A 19070-nucleotide genomic window follows, 5' to 3' on the forward strand; every position below is an offset into this window, starting at 1 on the left:
TCTGGCTGAATCTGGAAATCATCCTTCTAAGGAAAAGATATTTAAAAGTAAAACCTTCAAACAATCCTGTATAATTTCATCACTCCAGTTATTTCAGAGTCTTTTCAGGCTATTTCAGTACTGGCAGATTGTTCTACTGGTCTAAAATCAGCTTTGCATTAATGAACTCTTAACATCTTGAGGGCATGGGGAAACCTTTCTGTTTTTAGTGTTCCTATATAAAAATCCCCAGTCTTTGCTAGATTCTAAATAGTGATTGATTTGAAAAATGCTTCTGTATGATCCCAACGTACAGAAAATAGGAAAATCATAAGCCCCAGGCAGTAGTGATGTAGCTCTTTTCTCTGGAATGTCTTAAAATGTTAGAAAAGAAACAAATATTTATTTATTAAATTTATATGCCCCAACTCACTATTAGGGGCTGTATTACAGCATTTGTTGGGTCATCATTATGTTCCGATTGAAAATTAGTGCTAGAAATGTATTTTTGGAAACAGATGAGCTCTTTTTCTCTTTTACTTTCTCTCCCTCCCTCTCTCAAACTTCCTCATGCTCTGTTGATATATAGTTTATTTTTTCTCTACATGTAATTCTGCCCATGAGAATACTTTCAATGAATAATTAAATTTGGCAGGCCAATTATTGCTTAATTCCAACTCCCAGCATCCCTCACTGTTGAATATGTTTCTTAAGGATGCTGGAAGTTGCATTTCCACAACTCAAGTTGTGTACTCTTACACTCTTCAGAGGTTTGAACATTGCACATATCAAGTACTATGTGCAAGATGATTCTTAGATTATTAATATTACAATAATAAAACATTTTAATTAGTGCAAGTCAAACTTGCACTAATTAAATTGCACAGTGTAATATTACAAAATAGAGGATCAACAAGATGCTACGGGTTAATGGGAAAATGCCTGGAGGCTACTTTAAATAATGGATGCAGAATACGTAACTTCTTTAAATAGTCATTCCATTATATTCCAGTAAAAATGATTCTGCAAAGTCTTGATCTCCCTTTTTTTTTTAGTTTGAACCATGCAATCAGAGACAGAGAATGTATAATGATTGAAATGAATGCTATGCATTTCTAAAACTCTGTAATTAAAGGTTGAGGGCAACCTGCAGGTTTCACACGGTATTTTGTTTTTCTGTTTAAAATGGTTGCTTCCTGGAATATCTTATGAACAAAATGTTTATGTGGAATGAGTAGTTTCCACTGGAGAGAGTTATTTTTTTGGTCAATATTTGATGCAGTGTTCTGTAACTGGACTGGAATATTTCTTGAAACAAGCTTTGCAAAACAGCATCAGCTGTTGAATATAAAATAATTTATTTCATGTTCCCTAGAATGGCAATACAAGAGTGAAACCAGCCAGGCATTAGATATACCTTTGGCTGTCAAGGATAGTTTATTTGGCAAAGCTATTAAGGGCTGCTTAAAATTTGATGGAGCAGTGCCTTGGATAAATTTACTGTGTTATGAATTGTTGCCAAGACTGATAAACACTCTTAACAGACTATTGGGAATTGTATCAAAAGTAATTTTGGGGATAACCCCTTGGAATCAAAAGTATGCACTACACCAACTTCATGTAGCATAAATGCTCAGTAAGAACAGTTTCTATTATTTCTTGTGAGAAAATAATTTTAAAAAAATCTCCAGAGAATTTTGTGCAGGTTCGCATCCCACCAGGCTCAAGGTTGACTCAGCCTTCCATCCTTCCGAGGTAGGTAAAATGAGGACCCAGATTGTTGGGGGCAATTAAGCTGACTTTGTAATAATGCCACTTGGGGGTGTGTGTGAAAGCCCTAATAAGCAGGCATATACATAGAATGAAGGCTACTGCTAAGCTTGTAAGCCGCCCTGAGTCTTCGGAGAAGGGCGGGATATAAATGGAATTAAAATAAATAAATAAATAAATAAATAAATAAATAAATAAATAAATAAATAAATAAATAAATAAAAATATTCAATTATCTAGTTAAAAAAGCTAGCCTCAAATGAGATTCTATGGGGTAATCAGCAAATTGATGTTATATGTCAGGGATCCTGGTAAACATACGAATATCCTAAAGGCAAGGGTATCTGCATTTCAGGGGGGGGAAAATATTTATTACAGCAGTGTTTGTTTTATTTGCCCAAAATTACATTGGAGCGTGTAGCATGTGACAGGAAATGCTACAATCATACTTCACAATTTTAGCTTTTAATCTTTTTTATTTAAATAACTTCTTAAATTTTATAGCTCTTAAAATATAGATGAAAGTATTGTGCATTTCTTGCTGATAGAAACAGGCAAAATTGCTATATAAAAGTTATTCCAATAGTTGAGCATTACAACTTCATTCCCCCTGTATCTGTCTCAAACTTCTCATTAATTACAAAAACAGAGCCAAAAGTGGATTTCAGTGAATTCTGGTATTGACTCCTGCCACTGCTTCTTGGACAGGATGCTGCTACTATATACTCACTCAAAGCCATGGTTATCACCACTTCATGACATAGTATTAAAAACTTTTCTTAAGGGCTGTGGCAGCTGTTTTGAAACAGAAGCAGAAGTGATATTCTGTTCCTATCTGTATCCATTGTATGAAATTACCTCAGAGGCAATATAAAAACATTGTTAATATTAGATCATACATTGTATGTGGGGTATTTAACATAATAGATGAAGAATAAGATGGGAGCCGTGGGCCGTTGCTCTTGCATATCAGAAACATCACCACCTGTCAGAAAAGCACTATGGAGTTCTTGTGCATCTCTTCAAAACATCACTAAGTCGAGCATCTCAAATGAACAGCATTACTGTAAACTCCATTAGGAAACATGTGGATGGAATGGAACTTTATTGGGGAACCGTACTTTAAAGCCTTCTAAACTCCTGGCCCAAATAAGATTGACTGACACCTGGGACCTTTGGAGGTGCCTTGTGGTTTCCAGCAGGTTCTTTGAGATATTCTTTGCAAACTTGTAATCAGTTCCTTTGAGTGCCTGTTCAGCTCCTTGCAACAGAAAGTGATCTGAATGCTTGATTTCAATGCCATGATTACCCTTTGCGAAATGATCTCTAGTGAATTCCTGGTTTACTGAGGACCTCCAGGAAATGAAGTAGCAGAAGAGGTGCTTGGAGCACTGTGATAGGAAGATGAAAAATGAATAGAACTATCAAAGAAATTACTGCACTTTGCTATTTACTCTCTCTTAGTATGGTGAAGCAAGGGGGAAAGGGTAGGAGCACTTAGACTTCAAAACAGCCTTCTCTTGTAAGTTTGATCAGGTCCCATTTTGTTGGGTTTTTTATAAATTGTTAAAAATATTTACTTTGTAAAGCCGTTTAATTGCTATCATTTATTGCCCTGTTGTGTTGTGTTTGGGGTCATGTCTCTTTTCATTGGTACTGATTTTTATTTATTTATCATAATTATGTAATCTATCTCACTAAAAGCAACTCTGGGTGGTGTACAACAATTATTGTACAACATTATGGTAGACATTTTGGGAAGGTGTGGTGTATTTATATTCCTTATTATTAAACTATGGAAGTTGTAATACATTTGATGAATACATTATAAACTGCCAAGATCTGATCAATCAATTTGAATTCTATCTAAAACTGATTAAATTCAGATTAATAAATTCATGGTCAAGACAATCAACAATCAAGACATCTTTTTAATTTGTCTAAGAACTGAAAACATTTTCTCTATACTATACCTTCTGAAAATCAGTTTTTAGTTGTGATTTCTTTTATTTTAGATTTTAGAATTTCTTCTAAAATAAACACTATTTTAGTATCTCTTGCACCTGAAAATGAATTGTAGCCATACCTTAAGACCAAACTGCATGGTCCATGCAAATGCACTGTAACAGTAGACTAGTGGTTCCTTTTGAACAAAAAATGTATTTAAAAGTAATAGAATTGACAAACTGAATTGGACAAAGGTAGGTTTTTACAAACAAAGCAAGGACTGGCAAACAATGCTCTATGCTTCATGGTAGAAATAATACAACTCAGATGCTTGCATTAAGCATTATGAATTAACTATATGAACACACCTTTGAACAATGTGGCAATATTCATGTGATCATTCTGATGTCATTTTGACATTATAAGAATATGGTCATTTTGACTTGCTAAGCCACGGGTGTCAAACCTGATCACGTCACATGATGTATCGTGACAATTTTTACCTTTGTGGTGCTGGGATGGGCATGGCCTGCACATGGTGTATCCAGCCTGCGGGCTGCCAGTTTGACACCCCTGTGCTAAACTATGGAGAGGGAAGCCTCAGCTTGGCAATTACAGGAACATAATGAAAACTGGCAATGGGACAGTACATTTCAGTTTGGTATATTTTAGCAAAATTAAGAACAGTGGGTAGCACTGCAATGTATCTTCATTGTGACATTAGTGCATTTCTATGTGGAAAAACTGTATTAGTGTATAATATTTCTATAACAGAAATAATAGTATATTGTATTAAAGGGAGGCAATGAACAACCAAAGTATTACCCCATGCTTGCTTAAACCTCTGCAATCAGCTCTGCTCCAAATTCCCCCTCTACATGACTGCTTCCTCATCACTGGTTCCAAATTAAGACTGTTAGTGGTATGAGCTACTTCCACTTTCAATCATAAAAATATATGATTAAAAATCTTAGCCAGTAGAGCAGGGGTGTAAAACTCAATTTCATTGAGGGCCGCATCAGCATTGCGGTTGCCCTCAGGGGGCCGGGTGGGTATAGCCAGGGTGGGCATGGCCTACTGGGTGGGTGTGGCTAGAGTGCATATGGCCTACTGGGTGGGCGTGGCCAGCTCTACATCATTCGCATCAAGGGTGCCTATGGGGGCCCAGGCAGGAGTGGGACAGATCTGAGGGTCTCTGGCAGAAGGAGGGTCTCTGGGCCAGGGCCAAGGCAGTGGGGGCTGTTCCCTCACTGTTTCCAGGATGGCTTTGCGGGCCACGTGAAACCACTTCATGGGCCAGATCCAGCCCCCGGGCCTTGTGTTTGACATGTCTGCAGTAGAGACTTCATACAGATTCTATTTTGATGCATAGCTTGAGAACTTTGCATAAGGAAAAAAACACAGATTAGACAGACTAAAATACAGCAGATTGCCATTGTTTGAAAATAATGGATAATAATGGAGAAATAGAGCATAGAAATCTTATTAAATATCTTTGCACCGCAGCACAAGGCATTAAGAAATTTAGTACATAAAAGACAAGACAAAGGGCATCAGTACAGTCTCTGTATGTTGTATTACCTGTGGTAGAAAGTCAGAAGTAAAAGAAACAAGAAGTACAGTTAAAAGATATGCATATGGAATAAAAAGAATAATATAGATTATATGCTATATATTTGGGAAAGTTTCAACTGTAAGTCTAAAAGAAATATTTTTACAGAACAAAAGTTTTCTACAAAAACTCAAACCTTGTAATTTAGCATAAAACTACTATTACAATAGAAAGGACATTTGGTTTCTCTGGGGCCAGACCAATTCCATATTACAAGATAAGGTCATTGTAAAAATTACAAATAGACATCAATCTCTTTTTGAAAAGTTAGTGTTAATTATTTTTCAAAGAATTTAACGTTACTGTCTAATTTTAAAACATTATCAGATTTTATTTGAAATACATTATGGAGAATCTACCCCAGAGCTTAAAGAAGCTTAGGACTCAGAGGCAAAAAAATGAGATGATAATACTTGTGAGTTTCTATGGCAGCAGGAATGATTTTTATCAGCATCCGCCATGGGAATACACCTTAACCTTTATATTGGTGGCATCAAAATCTAATAAGAATTTTACACATATCTTTTCAATATTACTTGAGGGCTGACTCTTCCCAATTAAAACTACGTACCCCATTAGGTCAGGCAGGAGGGGTATGCTGCAAGTCCCATCATCAATGGAGGTCTATCTCATGGGTCCAGATGGTGAGCTTTTTCTGCTGTGACTCTTACCCTCCAAAACCTAATTCTCTCAAACCCATCTCTGTTAGCTTTTCGGAACAGCCTTAACATTTGTTTATTTTTCATCAGCCTTGGGGATCCCATGGGAAAACCACTAGGTGGCTGCATGAAGTTAAATATTGTTCTCCAGCAGTCTTGGAAGTTTTTTTATATCCTTATCTTTGACTGTTTTTAGACTGAATTTAGTTTTTAACTGGTGCCATGTTTACATGTTGCCCAGGGTTATGTCGTTATGAGATGGCAGCTATATAAATATGCTGAATAAATAAACAATAAGATACTGTAATTGGAAAGGAACATTTTTCTCCTCTGGTGGGAATGAAATAAACTATAATATTTTGGGGGAATTGTGTTTAAAAGCATTTAAGGATTTAAGACTGAATTCTTTCCAAAGCTAGGTTTGTCACACATATCTGTTGGCCAGAACAAGACATTGCAAGGTAAAAAAAAAGTTAATAAAAAAGTAATTAAGCTTTTATTTATAACAGCCAAATTAGTCATTGCTAATGCATAAATAATGGAAATATCTTGATAGTATTTCAATAGATAGCATGACAAGATATAGTTTGCATCTTTAGCTGAAAAAGTGTGATAAAATCCATCTAAATCCCAAACCCATGTTAGCAAAAGACCATTGTTATGTTCATGTAATACTCCAAAAGCAGACAAATTAACTATATGTAATGTCATGATCCACGTAGCATTCTAAACTACACAGTAACAATCACACACTCCCAATTCTATTTCAGCCACATTATAGTGCAATATGTGAACCCAACACGTAGATGATATAGACATAGAATCCTTTTTCTAACCCAGGGGTCTTCAAACTTGGCCCTTTTATGACTCATGAACTTCAACTCCCAGAATTCCTCAGCAAGTATGGCTGGGTGAGGAATTCTGGGAGTTGAAGTCCATGAGTCATAAAAGGGCTGAGTTTGAAGACCCGTGTTCTAACCTCTCAAAGTTAGAATCCTAAAAGAGCTGACTTTTTAATATAAAAATAAATGGACACAGAAGAAAAAAAGAAAAATATCTTAATTTAATCCTTTTTAAAATTTAATCCTAAATTATTAATAATGTAATGCAACCTATGGAGGGTTGTATGTTTGTGTTATGCAGACCTGTGTATAATGATATAATAGCAAAATATAACAATTCAGTGTTTGAACTTCCAAGATTTAAGACCCTGTCAGCTCCTAGAATTAAAACAAAAACAAAAACTCAATATCATTTGAACATACCTTGGTTATATTGTAAGAGGTTAAAAGAAAAGGGTCATGAAATGAAAATTTACTTGTCATCAGATATAAGCAACTCTGGCAAAATTAAAACAAAAAAGGATTTTAAACTACTTTAAAGTAATTTATATGGACTACTTTTTATTGGCATGTGTGGAATTATAGTTAGGAAACTGAATTTTATTACTCATTTTGGTAATATGTGCTGCTGTGTTAAAATTCATATTTAAATTGCCTGTGCTCTAGGCCTGTCATATTAGCACAATATACTATTCATTAGAGTTGGGTAGCTAATAAATATAAATAAATAAACTTTAGCTTCATTTGTCAAATGATTTTAAATGGGAAGGGGAAGTATGTTAGCTTCTATGCATATAAAAGCTGAAAAGGGATACTTCTCTTTTTTTCTTAGGAATGATACAGATATCACAATTCAATAAATTAATACAAAATAAAATAAATCAAGCATACTTTTTAAAATAAGAGGAAGGATTTTCAGAGAAATTCATGCACAATTACATAGATGTTCTTAGAAAATTCTAGACTTGTTCAATCAAATTTGTTTCAGCTTCTCAGTTCAAGAAAAAATGGGGTTTGCAGAAGCTGAAAGGCCTATAAATCAATAAACTGATTTTGAAATATTCAGTTTGATTCTCCATACCAATGTGATTCAATAATGCATTGACTTTAGAAATTCAATTGAATTAAATATCCAAACTGAATAATTCCACATTCCTAGAAAATTCAGATATTAGACTGTGTCTTCTTCTCAACTTCCTCTTTTACCACTCTGGTGTTCAGCCGGTATTATACACAATTTTAAATACACAATGTATCACAGTAGCAACTTGAGCCCTGCTTAACGCTCCTAGGTTGGAGCTGCAAGGCAAAAGAAATCATAATAATAGAACTGCAATATAGCAAGTTCAAAAACCCAAGGTGCATGAATCAAACCAGTCTGACTGGTAAAAACTTACACAAGTTGAAATATATGTATGTACGTATGTATGCCTGTATAGCCGATGGTTTTACACAGTGGCTTTAAGTTGTTAATTTCCAATTTGTGGTTGAAATGTATGATATAAATATTTTAATGCTTTATAATATTGATTATATAAGGCAATACTCATGAATTGAGGAGTCTATGTGAAGTGTTGTATCTATTATGCCGTAATTAAGGGAAGACTGTTTCATCCAGCAAAACATTCCAAGAGATCAAAGATACAAGGTTCTTGCCAGCTTCCCCTTTTTATGTATCGAGTTCATTAGCTGCAATCAGAGCCACCTCTAAACATCATACAATTCTGTACTTTTGTAAGCTCAGATTAAAAACAAAGCATTGCATAATTATAATCCTAGGAGAAACTAATAGGGCAAAAATGTCAAAACAAAAAAAGCCACAACTAAAATACTATACTCACTAGACCAGAAATCAATGCACAGGTCCTCACCAGCAGGAAAGGTCATAATAGTCCACCCATATTTCAAGAAGGAAAGACACTCTGAGCTATTCCCAAAGAGCTATAGAAATTGCTCACCGTATTTCTTGAGTTGACTGTGAAGTCAGTCTTCTAGTCATTGTAAGCCTTCTTGAGAGATTGTGGAAAGCCTACAAAGAACTGTAACATATGACTGGCTCCCTATTCTATTCAATAAAGTCTTGATACACTATTTCATTAATAGAAAGTTAATAAAGTTCTTAGCCAAGTTTTTCTTTATGCAAAAATGAATAATATGATGATATAAATAATATTGAAGTTCTTCTTGGGGCATATTGCTCACATTATTGCCATGAAGATATCTTTGGAGAAGTTGTTATTTAGGCTTACTGTAATTCTTATGGTATTTATACCTGTTTTCATTGTTACCTTCTGGGAGGAGACTTCATGGTATCTGAAGCAGAACATCCAGATTCAGTCACAGCTTTGTTCCATACCATATTAACTTTGTGAACTCTAAAGCTTCCTCCTTCCATTATGTATTCAAGATGGACAGAGAATAATATTTATATGTTACTTATATGTAAGGGTGTAGGTCTATACATATGTTGTATATAGCATGTTTTAAATGTGTTATGTATATGTACACTTTGAGAGGAAGCAACTAAATTTCATTTTTAATGTGTGCCATTGTGCCCACAGGGAAAAATGACACTAAAGGTTATCTATCTATCTAATTAAAAGATTGTTGTTTCAGGCTTAGGGAAGAAATAATTTTTCATTCAGCACACATTTCATGCATATGTTATTTTTTTTTGACAGAAACAGAAGTATGATTTAAAAGGGCTACTGTATTTTATTATTATTATTAAAAGCTGCAGTACAATCCTTTTACACCTAGTTGCTAGAAAATAAGTTTCATATATGCTAGATTGTTCCATTACAAAGCATCAAATGTACTCTCAGGATGCCCATCCATGGTGTAATACAGTATTTTGCCCAACAGCTAATTTCTGTTTTCAAATTCCTATTTGTCCTTAGAGATGTATGATGGACTTCTGAGAGACAGAGAAAGAAGCTGTCAGCTTGCAAAGTATTATATAGCCAAAACATTTGCAAAATCCCCACTGCTTCAAGAGGCAGTCAGGAACAGAATCCCTACCATAACAAATTTACCGATAAGTACATCTTAAAATATACATATCCAATTTTCAAGATTAATGTCAAGCCCCTCGCAGCTGCTCACAATGAAAAAGCCTTGTTTTTCATATAGTCTTATTTATTTAATTTATTTATTTAATTAAATTTTTATACCGCCCTTTTCCCGAAGGACTCAGGGCGGTTTACAGGGCAACATAAAATATGCTATAAAAATAGTATAAATTAAAATAGATTAAATTACATAAGCCCAACAATTAAAACAATATTAAAAGCTAAAACCCCTTCAGTCCAGGCCTGATAGATCAAAAAACCAAGTTTTCAGATCCCGGCGAAATGTACGAAATGTACTAGATCCAATCACTTCCTGCTATAAGAGTAATATTCAGATGATCTGGTCCTGAATTGTTTTGCAAACGGCCATTGTCTTTCTCAGACTTTAACCAATCAATTATATAGCATGACCTAGGTCCCAGACAACAGTGAAATTTATTTCCCTTTATTTCATGAGAAAATTTATTAAACAAAAACAAAGCTTTGTTTTCCAATACAATATTGTATTCTAGTTTTTCCCATTATTTATATCCTGGAACTCTTCTGTTCCTCACATTTTATGCAGGTACAGGCCAATGCATTGCCTTCCAAAATATTCCTTCTATCACTCTTTGGTAGTTGTATGAGAGAGTATTTAGTGCTTGGCTAATGAAAGACCTGGAATTAAAATGAGATGAGGGACAGGCTTATACTGACTGATGTGAGGCTCTCTTAATCATCTATGCACTCATGCAGGGCATCACAGTGCAAACACCACTTGTCAGTTAAGTGCAGAGTAAAATTACTCAATCAAGCATTATGCCCTGCAGTTGTCTGAAATTAGTTAATTCCATGCTGGACATGTTGATAGCTTTAGAGAAATTGTTAGCTATTCTTACACCTTGTAGAAATTGATTGGTTGAATGTGTGCCATCAGTCAGTGACAATTCTTAGTGATAACATAGGTAGATTTTCTTCTGGACACCATGTCCCTAACCTGGTCCTTCAAATCTTCCAATGCTGCATCTCTTGGCCCTGAATCCATACATTTTGCTGCTGGTCCCGTCTTTTTATTTCCACCTTTCCCAGCATTGTAGACATTTCCAAGGTTAGGTCTTTGATACTATGTCCAAAATATAATAATTTGATCCTGCTCATTGTGCTTCAGGTAAAAACTGGGTTCATTTATTTATCAAATTTATACATTAAATTCATGGAAGATTTAGCTGAAAAATAACCAGACCTTTGAAATATAAATTGTTATATTTAGCAAATGTTTTACCAGCACAACATGAAAATGTCAAGTGAAACTCTACCTTCCTTTCAGAAACACGATGGCCACTTCACAGTCATCCAGCTTGTTGGGATGCTTCGTGGAATTGCTTCCGGCATGAAATATCTCTCAGATATGGGTTATGTACATCGGGACTTGGCAGCTCGGAATATTTTGGTCAACAGTAATCTTATGTGCAAAGTCTCTGACTTTGGATTATCACGGGTACTAGAGGATGATCCTGAGGCAGCTTATACAACAACTGTAAGTTTATTTGGGGTTTTTTCCTAATACAAAAAGGTCAGATGATGTTGAACAGGTACTTTACACTGATTATTGCTTCATTTTCTGCTATATAGTTAATATAAACTAAATTATCCTGTCTTAAACTTTTTCGTGACTAGGCAATGTAACTGGGTCTTTTAAATGTTCTCTCTTCATCAGTGGATGTGCTCTCTTCCTCCCTTAATAAACCTTCAGAGTTTTATTTCACTGTTGTCATCTTTTAGGACTGCCATGCTATGAATGGTAATAGACCATCCCCCAGACCTCAGCCATCTTCTCCATGGCGTGCTGCAGCTGATCCAAAGTGCTGCCTAAAACAGTGAAGCAGACGCACACAGAGAGGTGGCACCAAAAACAGCACTCAGATGGCCGCCAATCACCACACTGACCCTTGGGAGGGCAATGTCAGCTGCCAATGCAGTGGCAGGGAAGGTGGAAGGCAATCCCACCCACCAGATCAGCCTGGCGGGAGTGGGGTGAGAAACCAAGTTGCCCAAAAAACAGTGCTCGGAACCTCCAGGAGCTGCAGAGATCTGGGCACGCCCTTTGCAGTCATCTTCATGCAACGCACAGCCTCTCCCTGTAAGCAATCTGGCTCACCCAGAGTCAGGTTGGCCATCATGGGAGGCTCATCCCACATATGTGGCAGAGCCGGAGAATGGGGATTGGCCACACCTCTGGCAATGGCCAACCTGACCCCAGGCAAACCGGATTGCTTCAGCTGCGAAGAGCCTGGCCTAAAGTTTCCATCGCCCAGGCTTCCTGACACTGATGGGAACTGTGGCCTACCATAGCTGAAGAGTTTAGCTGAGCCACAAAGCTGAATGCACCTACAAAGCAGTGCCCCAAGTGAGGAAGCGGCATGAGGGTGTGAGTGTCTGTATTTCCGTGGCTCATGCACAGAATTCACACCGTACCTTCCCATTGCAATCAAGGAGGCTAATCCTGGTAAATACAAATCATTTTTTTTAAAAAAATAAAGGGACAGATTGAAATATTTGATGATGAATGTAAATGAAAAGACAGTTTCCAAAACCTTCCTCCCCCAGAGTGGGACGCCTCCCAGAGTGGGACGTCTCGGGATGCCCAGCTTTCTTTCTTGCCGTTCCGCACAGGAAGAGAAAGCCAGGAAAGCCTGTGGGAAAGTGCAGGCCACCTCCAGAGGCTGCTTCGGGGTGAGGGTGAAAGACAAAGCTGCTAGTGAGCCCCCAGCCAGTCCTCACCCCCACCTGCCCACTGGATTCCCCAATCTAGGGAATGGATAGAAAGGATGCAGTCCCTGCTTGCCTTAGGCCCCGGGTTTCTTAATGTTCAGGCCACCTCACAGCAGTGGCACCAGCAGCAGGCAAGGCTGGGGGGAGGCATGTGATCCGGCCTGCCAAAAAACCTACAGTGGGACGAAGTAGGCGGGGTCTTAAGTAGGGCTTACTTTTTAGGGTAGGGCTTATATTAGGCCCAACCCCCAAAATCAAGCTAGGTCTTATTTTCTGGTTAGGTTGTATTTTGGGGGAAACACGGTACTTCTATGTTTGTGAAATTTATGAAAATGTGCAAAAATAGGGCTTCAATAATGTTAGAACTAAAATGTTCATAGTTTGATTTTCTTAATGGCTTCTTTATGTTTTAAAAAAACTAACATTGGACTTACCATCTGTTTAGAACAAAAGTAAACTGTGTCCTTTGAGTTGAGCTTAACTCCTGTTGACATCATGGACAAAATCACGTAGTTTCTTGGCAACAGGGTAGAGATGGTCTGTCACTGTATTGTTCCGGGATATTTTCTTCAACTTTGCAATTCATCCTGCATCTCTACATTTTATAATGCTTTCTTACCTAAGATTAACCAAGTCCAATTCTGCTTTGCTTTCTGAGTTCAGCCATGGTCAGCTAAGTGCTATAATCTTACTGGGTAAAATAGGATAGTACAAGGCTAGATTTTGCAAACTCCCATATTCTAGTAGTTTAAATAATGTCAGGAGTAAGAAAGTCAATTCATCTCAGAGAATAATAATCCACAGGATGAAGTAGACTGCTGTCGCATGCTCCTGGTTCTGCCTGGAAAGCTAATAAATCCTGCATGAATCTGAAGCAGATACCACGCTTCACTTGGACCACTTTCAAGTGCCAGCTCTCCCTAGTTTGAATTCCACTATTGGCTTAAACCTAATTTTTTATTATCCCTTGGCAAAAAACACAATTACCCAGATTCACCCTGCCTACAAGATTTCATGCATTGACTGTTTGTAACAGTTTGTTCTTAGTAGAGAGGAACATTTTCATCTGACTGAAATCTACAATAAGAGGAGCTGTAAAAGTTTCTGCATTACTCCATGGGAATCAAAGTATCAAAATAAAAATCAAAGTATTAGTGTAACCAAATATGTCTTGATAATAGCAGTATAAAAGTAACATAGATATAGCCCATAAAGCTTATCTTACCTTTTAATAAGAACATATTGATCTTCTTTTTGTATTTTTCATTAGGCTAACAGGATGCAGGTAGCGGTATAATAAACAATTACATATATTATTTCCATTGTGGCAGCTTCAAGATGCCTGTACAAATTCCTTCTGATTCTTCTAGGAATTCATTAAAATAAGATTGTATTAATTAGTGCTAATAAATAATGTATGGTTGTAATTCATGCTAAAGATGCATGTGTTAGTCTACTCTGATTTGTTTTTACATAATGAAATACAGCTAAACTGGAGACACAATGAGCTGGATCCAGGCTGTTAGTCACAGCTAGAACCCACCAAAATCAGTCTGAAAAGTTACAGCTGTCTCATTTCATTTTTGGGATTTCAATAGGCTTAGGTGTTAAGTGATGTATTCCGAATCTAGCCTAAGGTGACTAAAAATTATGGCTATAGTCCAATACAGAATTGGAAACAATGGATTTTAAACTGTGCCTGCATCTTTTTTAGATTGCAGCTTCAGCCAGGCAAATCTGCAGTATGTGTCACAGACATGACTTTTTGTTATCAAATTAATAAAATTAAGATTAGTTTTAGCAGAAAACTAAATACTTTGTTTAATGTTTGTCAGTAAATGAACACTTTTGCATTGTCAAGTTATGAAAGAATAAATATTTGTTGCCTTTGACTGCCCCACAGTGGCTGAATTGGAATAGTACTTTTTTCCCCAGGAAAAACAGTATTTCTAATCAGTTTGGGATTAGCAAACACAAATAATTGCTCTTCTTACAGAAAGATAAATTAATGAACACCTTTACTGCAAATTAGTCAAATACTTATTTAGATGATTTGAAATAAAAGTAATCATTTCATACAAATCTGAATTTTTAAATAACCTACAGATACAATCACGAACATAAATGTCACAAAAAGCTAAAGTATTGATGTTGAAAGATTACCAGTTTGCTCAGTACCATAAATTAATCTGATTAATTGATCTCAGTATGATAATCAGCAAAGCATCTCTGGATTTAATTTAAATATAATATTTATATCTCTGCATCAAGCATGGCATTCTGTCATGCTAGATAAGAAACTTACTTTATTCTTCTTCTCTGATCTTGAGGATGTTGTGGATACATTCTAATTATTCCATGCTTTGTGATAATTAGTTTCCAGTCAGGCAATTCAGAATTGTCCTAAAAATTTACTATAAATTTCAGTTCAGTATTGTTTCTTATTGCATGGATTGTACAATAATGTAGAGGTTGTATAGCCAATATTCTCATAGTTTAGTTATTTATCAAAAGCACTTAGTGACCTTATTTCATTCTGATGGTACTCTTCAATAGAACTGTGTGAGTGGCTTCACAATTCACTTCTAAGTTCACAGATTTTTTGCAATCAAAGATCATTGCAAACAAGAGCTGCAGTGTTACCCCTTTCTTGGTATTATCTATATTTGGCAAAACTATGAATCTACCAAGTTTTCCCACATCTCTTCTGATTTATGGTCTTCCATTGTTTAGACATGCTTTCTGCTCTTGCAGTTGATGACAATATTCAAAACTGGGAATCTGGTTTGTGTGTATATATTTTTGTTTGTATGTGTGTATGCATGCATGCTTCAAGCTTTTTAAAAATACCCCGAAGACCATAAAACTGATAGATTTCCTACTCTGAATTCAGCATTATGAATATAGCAAGGTTATCCAGTTATCCATAAGCTACTTTCTTCCAACTACAGGAAATGTCAATTCAAGAAAAACACAAAAGATAAAATGGTAGAAGAGGAAAGGATTTTAGGTGTTTCCAGTTTTCTTCCATATTACCATATTTCAAATAGCTTGAGAACAGTTTGTGTGAGATTTTTTTAATTAAAAAGGGAAGGTGATGAAGAAATGCAAGCTGCTGAGAATCTGTTTTGATTGCAGCAGCACAGAAATATGTTTAATTTATCAAATGCAAACATTTCTAAATCTTCAATTTCACTCTACCCATTTTCAGCCAACAGAAAAGTCAAAGTGCTTTTATTAATGTATTTTTTGGATGTGAGGGCGATCTGGCTGTGACATCTGTCACTCTATTGATCGCCAGGGTTGATTCGGCTGAACTGGCTGGCTAGGTAGGTGTCCCCTTCCTCCCTCACCACTCCATGTGTGTCCCTCCAAAAGCTGTGCGCTCAGTGGAAGAGGACGACCATCCCAGATAGGAGGAGTGTACCAATCTTCGGTCAAGGGTATAATGTATTTTTTGCTTGTGACTTGCTTTGTGTAAACAATCCAGAGAGCACAACCTATTAGGTAGTTTAAAGGTAAAGGTTAAGGTTTCTCCTGCCCAGTCATGTCCAGTTCTAGGGGGTGGTACTCATCTCTGTTTCTTAGCCAAGGGAGCCAGCATTGTCTGAAGACATTTCTGTGGTCACGTGGCCAGCACAACTATATGCCAAGACACACAGAATGCTATTACCTTCCCACCGAGTGGTACCTATTTATCTATTCACATTTGCATGTTTTCTAACTGCTAAGTAGGCAGGAGCTGGGACAAGTGTCAGCTTTCCAGCTGACAAGCTCAGAGTCTTTAATCGCTGAGCCGTTGCATCCCCTATTAGGTAGTTTAGAAATAGCATTAATATATAAATATAAATTTATGGATGTATGTGTTATCAGATTAGGAATGTTTTGCCATCACTATACTGAAAACAAATGAGAAGGTTTTTGTAATATTGATGGCTTAAAAAAGAATGCCATATTATGCAATACTGTTGCCAAACCTAATTGACATACTAGAGAAAATAGAATTTTATATGTATATTTATCATAAATTATTAAATTACAAAATGGATTGTAACTCTTTTTAAAGCTTTTGCTAAATGGGTACTATCAAAAGCTATGGATCAAGGAAGAATCCTTCTCATAAAGTATTTAGAAAATTTTATAATTGCTACTTTAAGTAAATATTTGGAATCCCTTGTTAATACATTTGTTACACCTTTTTTAAAAAAACATATAATTGTCCTAATGATTGTACACTTGAATATTTATTCACAGGATAAAAAGTGAACATATTATATTCTCGTGCAATGAAAAACAACCAGGACATTTATGAGAGCTACTATGATTATGTAATGGCAATTCTAGACATCTTTTCTAAAATGATCCCATGAAATGCATCTTGCCTATCATATGTGTTTATGCATTATTTAGAGTGGTATTATTCTAAAATTCTAAAATCCAGAAAATAATATTGACTAGCTGGAAACTTCTAGAATTATAGTTACAACAACTAAAGGACACCAGATTGAGAAAGATGGACTTTCATTGTTCCTGATGGGGAAGGGAGGAAAACTAAAGAATTCCAATGAGTAGTTACCAACTAGCATTTCAGAATGATAATGCTTTATCATTCATTTTGATTAATATGCCCATCGATAATATAATTATATAAGGAAACTTCCACTTGAATGGTGTGATGATGCCAGGCAAAGCAGCATAGCATACATCCCTCTTCCGGAAAACATCTCTTTGTGCATAAGAGCTGTAGCATCTGGGTGGTGTATGTTTCTCTCACCATGAATAAAATTGCATGGTCAGAGAAAAGGCAGCGCAATTTTTAAACTGCTGCTTCTTCATATTCTATGCTCCTATTTAAGGAAACAGACAATTCTGAATGCATTGCAAAATAGATGTGTATTGATCTACTATTTCAGAAATATATATTGACAATAAAATATATAACTGTTAGTGATTAAATTGTATCTTTCACAGTCTGCACATTAATCCAAAAGGATAAATACTGACAGTCTTGTTTATAGCCTGGATTCTGGCACTTGTAAAGTACCCTTTGCTGCTTCTGTGATTGTGTCTGTCATATGCTTCCTTTGCCCAGCTCCTAATTGTTGCCCATAAAACTTAAGCACTTGAGTTGGCATGGAGCTGAAAGGAACCTAATCTCTGAATTTCATAAAGAAACACCCAATATCTTTGCAAAATGTCTTTTTCACTCCCTGACAATACAAATGATAAATATTTCAGACAAAGCAAAAAGCATTTTATTAATGGAAGGGTTTTCTTTATATAAAATGCAGAAACATGCAGACATGATACATTCATTTGATATACAGTATGTGATGTATCAGGAAGTAACAAATCAAACAATACTATACATGAGAAAAGACAGACACTCTTAAAACATGTTGCTCCTCCTCTTCCTACCTGAGGTTGTTTTTTTAACACATTGCAACACTCAAGGACTTCAGAGTACAGCCTATTATTTGGTTGAGGTTCCTGAAAGGGCTAGTTTTTGCACATCAAAGGAAAAACATGTTTTCCTAAACTTCAAAACAAGGCATGAATGCCAGCCATCTAAAATCCTAACATCAGCTTTTAAAAATGTTAACAAAGCCTAAAGTGATGTGTAACACTACCTAATTCCTTGTTCCATGCTATCAGTTACAGACACATAGCCAGTTTTGGATTAAATAATACTATTTATTCTAGTCAATATATCTTTCACCAAAATAACCCAAAGCACACTTCATATTCAAAGCTTTCTGAATAGAAAACAGGCCTGAGAGTATTTTACAAAATAGTAAAATTGATTCTACCAACAGAGACTAGAGGAAAAAATGCTAAATTCATGAAGACCCAAGATTACTTATTATTTTATATATTATTAAGGAATTGGGTATGACTAGTTTAGTGAAAAGAAGGACTAGATGATAGAAGTGTTCCAATATTTGAGGGGCTCCTATAAAGACCAGGTGGTCAAACTATTTTCCAAAGTACCAGAAGGCAAGAAAACAAACAATGGATGGAAGCTAACCAAGGAAAGAAGCAACCTAGAACCAAGGAGAAATTTCCTAAAGATGAGAGCAATCAACCAATGGAATGGCTTGCCTTCAAAAATTGTGGGTGCTCCATCACTGGAAGTTTTCAAAAAGAGACTGGACAGCCATTTGCCCAGCATGTCATAAAAGTATTTTTTTCATATATATATAACAGCTTGCCTAATTTGCCGAGCCACATTTCTTCCTCTCAAATAGATAATATTTTTTGCTTGTCCCTTTATAACTTCTGTGTGGCCAGGTTTGAGATGTTGATTAATTTAGGCTATCTGAAGTTGATTCAGTCTCTTTCTCATCCATTGCTTCTTCCATGCACATTCACCCCAAGTAATTTCTATGGGTCTGGTTAAGACTCAAACTCAGCAAACTCTTCAGCCCTTAAATCTGAA

The 19070-nt window shown here is 36.0% G+C and overlaps 1 protein-coding gene across 1 annotated transcript in view; it reads left to right on the top strand.

The window, feature by feature from the left end:
• EPHA6 (EPH receptor A6) overlaps positions 1–19070 on the top strand; it is a gene marked incomplete at both ends in the record, with an annotated part of 480657 nt that overhangs the window by 428391 nt on the left and 33196 nt on the right. The window contains one exon of the mRNA XM_081326348.1: positions 11187–11396. Coding sequence (XP_081182474.1) covers positions 11187–11396 — 210 coding nt within the window. The remainder of the gene's footprint in view (positions 1–11186; positions 11397–19070) is intronic.

This window comes from Vipera berus (assembly GCF_964194415.1).
Source record: "Vipera berus genome assembly, chromosome: 4".
Taxonomy (NCBI): domain Eukaryota; kingdom Metazoa; phylum Chordata; class Lepidosauria; order Squamata; family Viperidae; genus Vipera; species Vipera berus.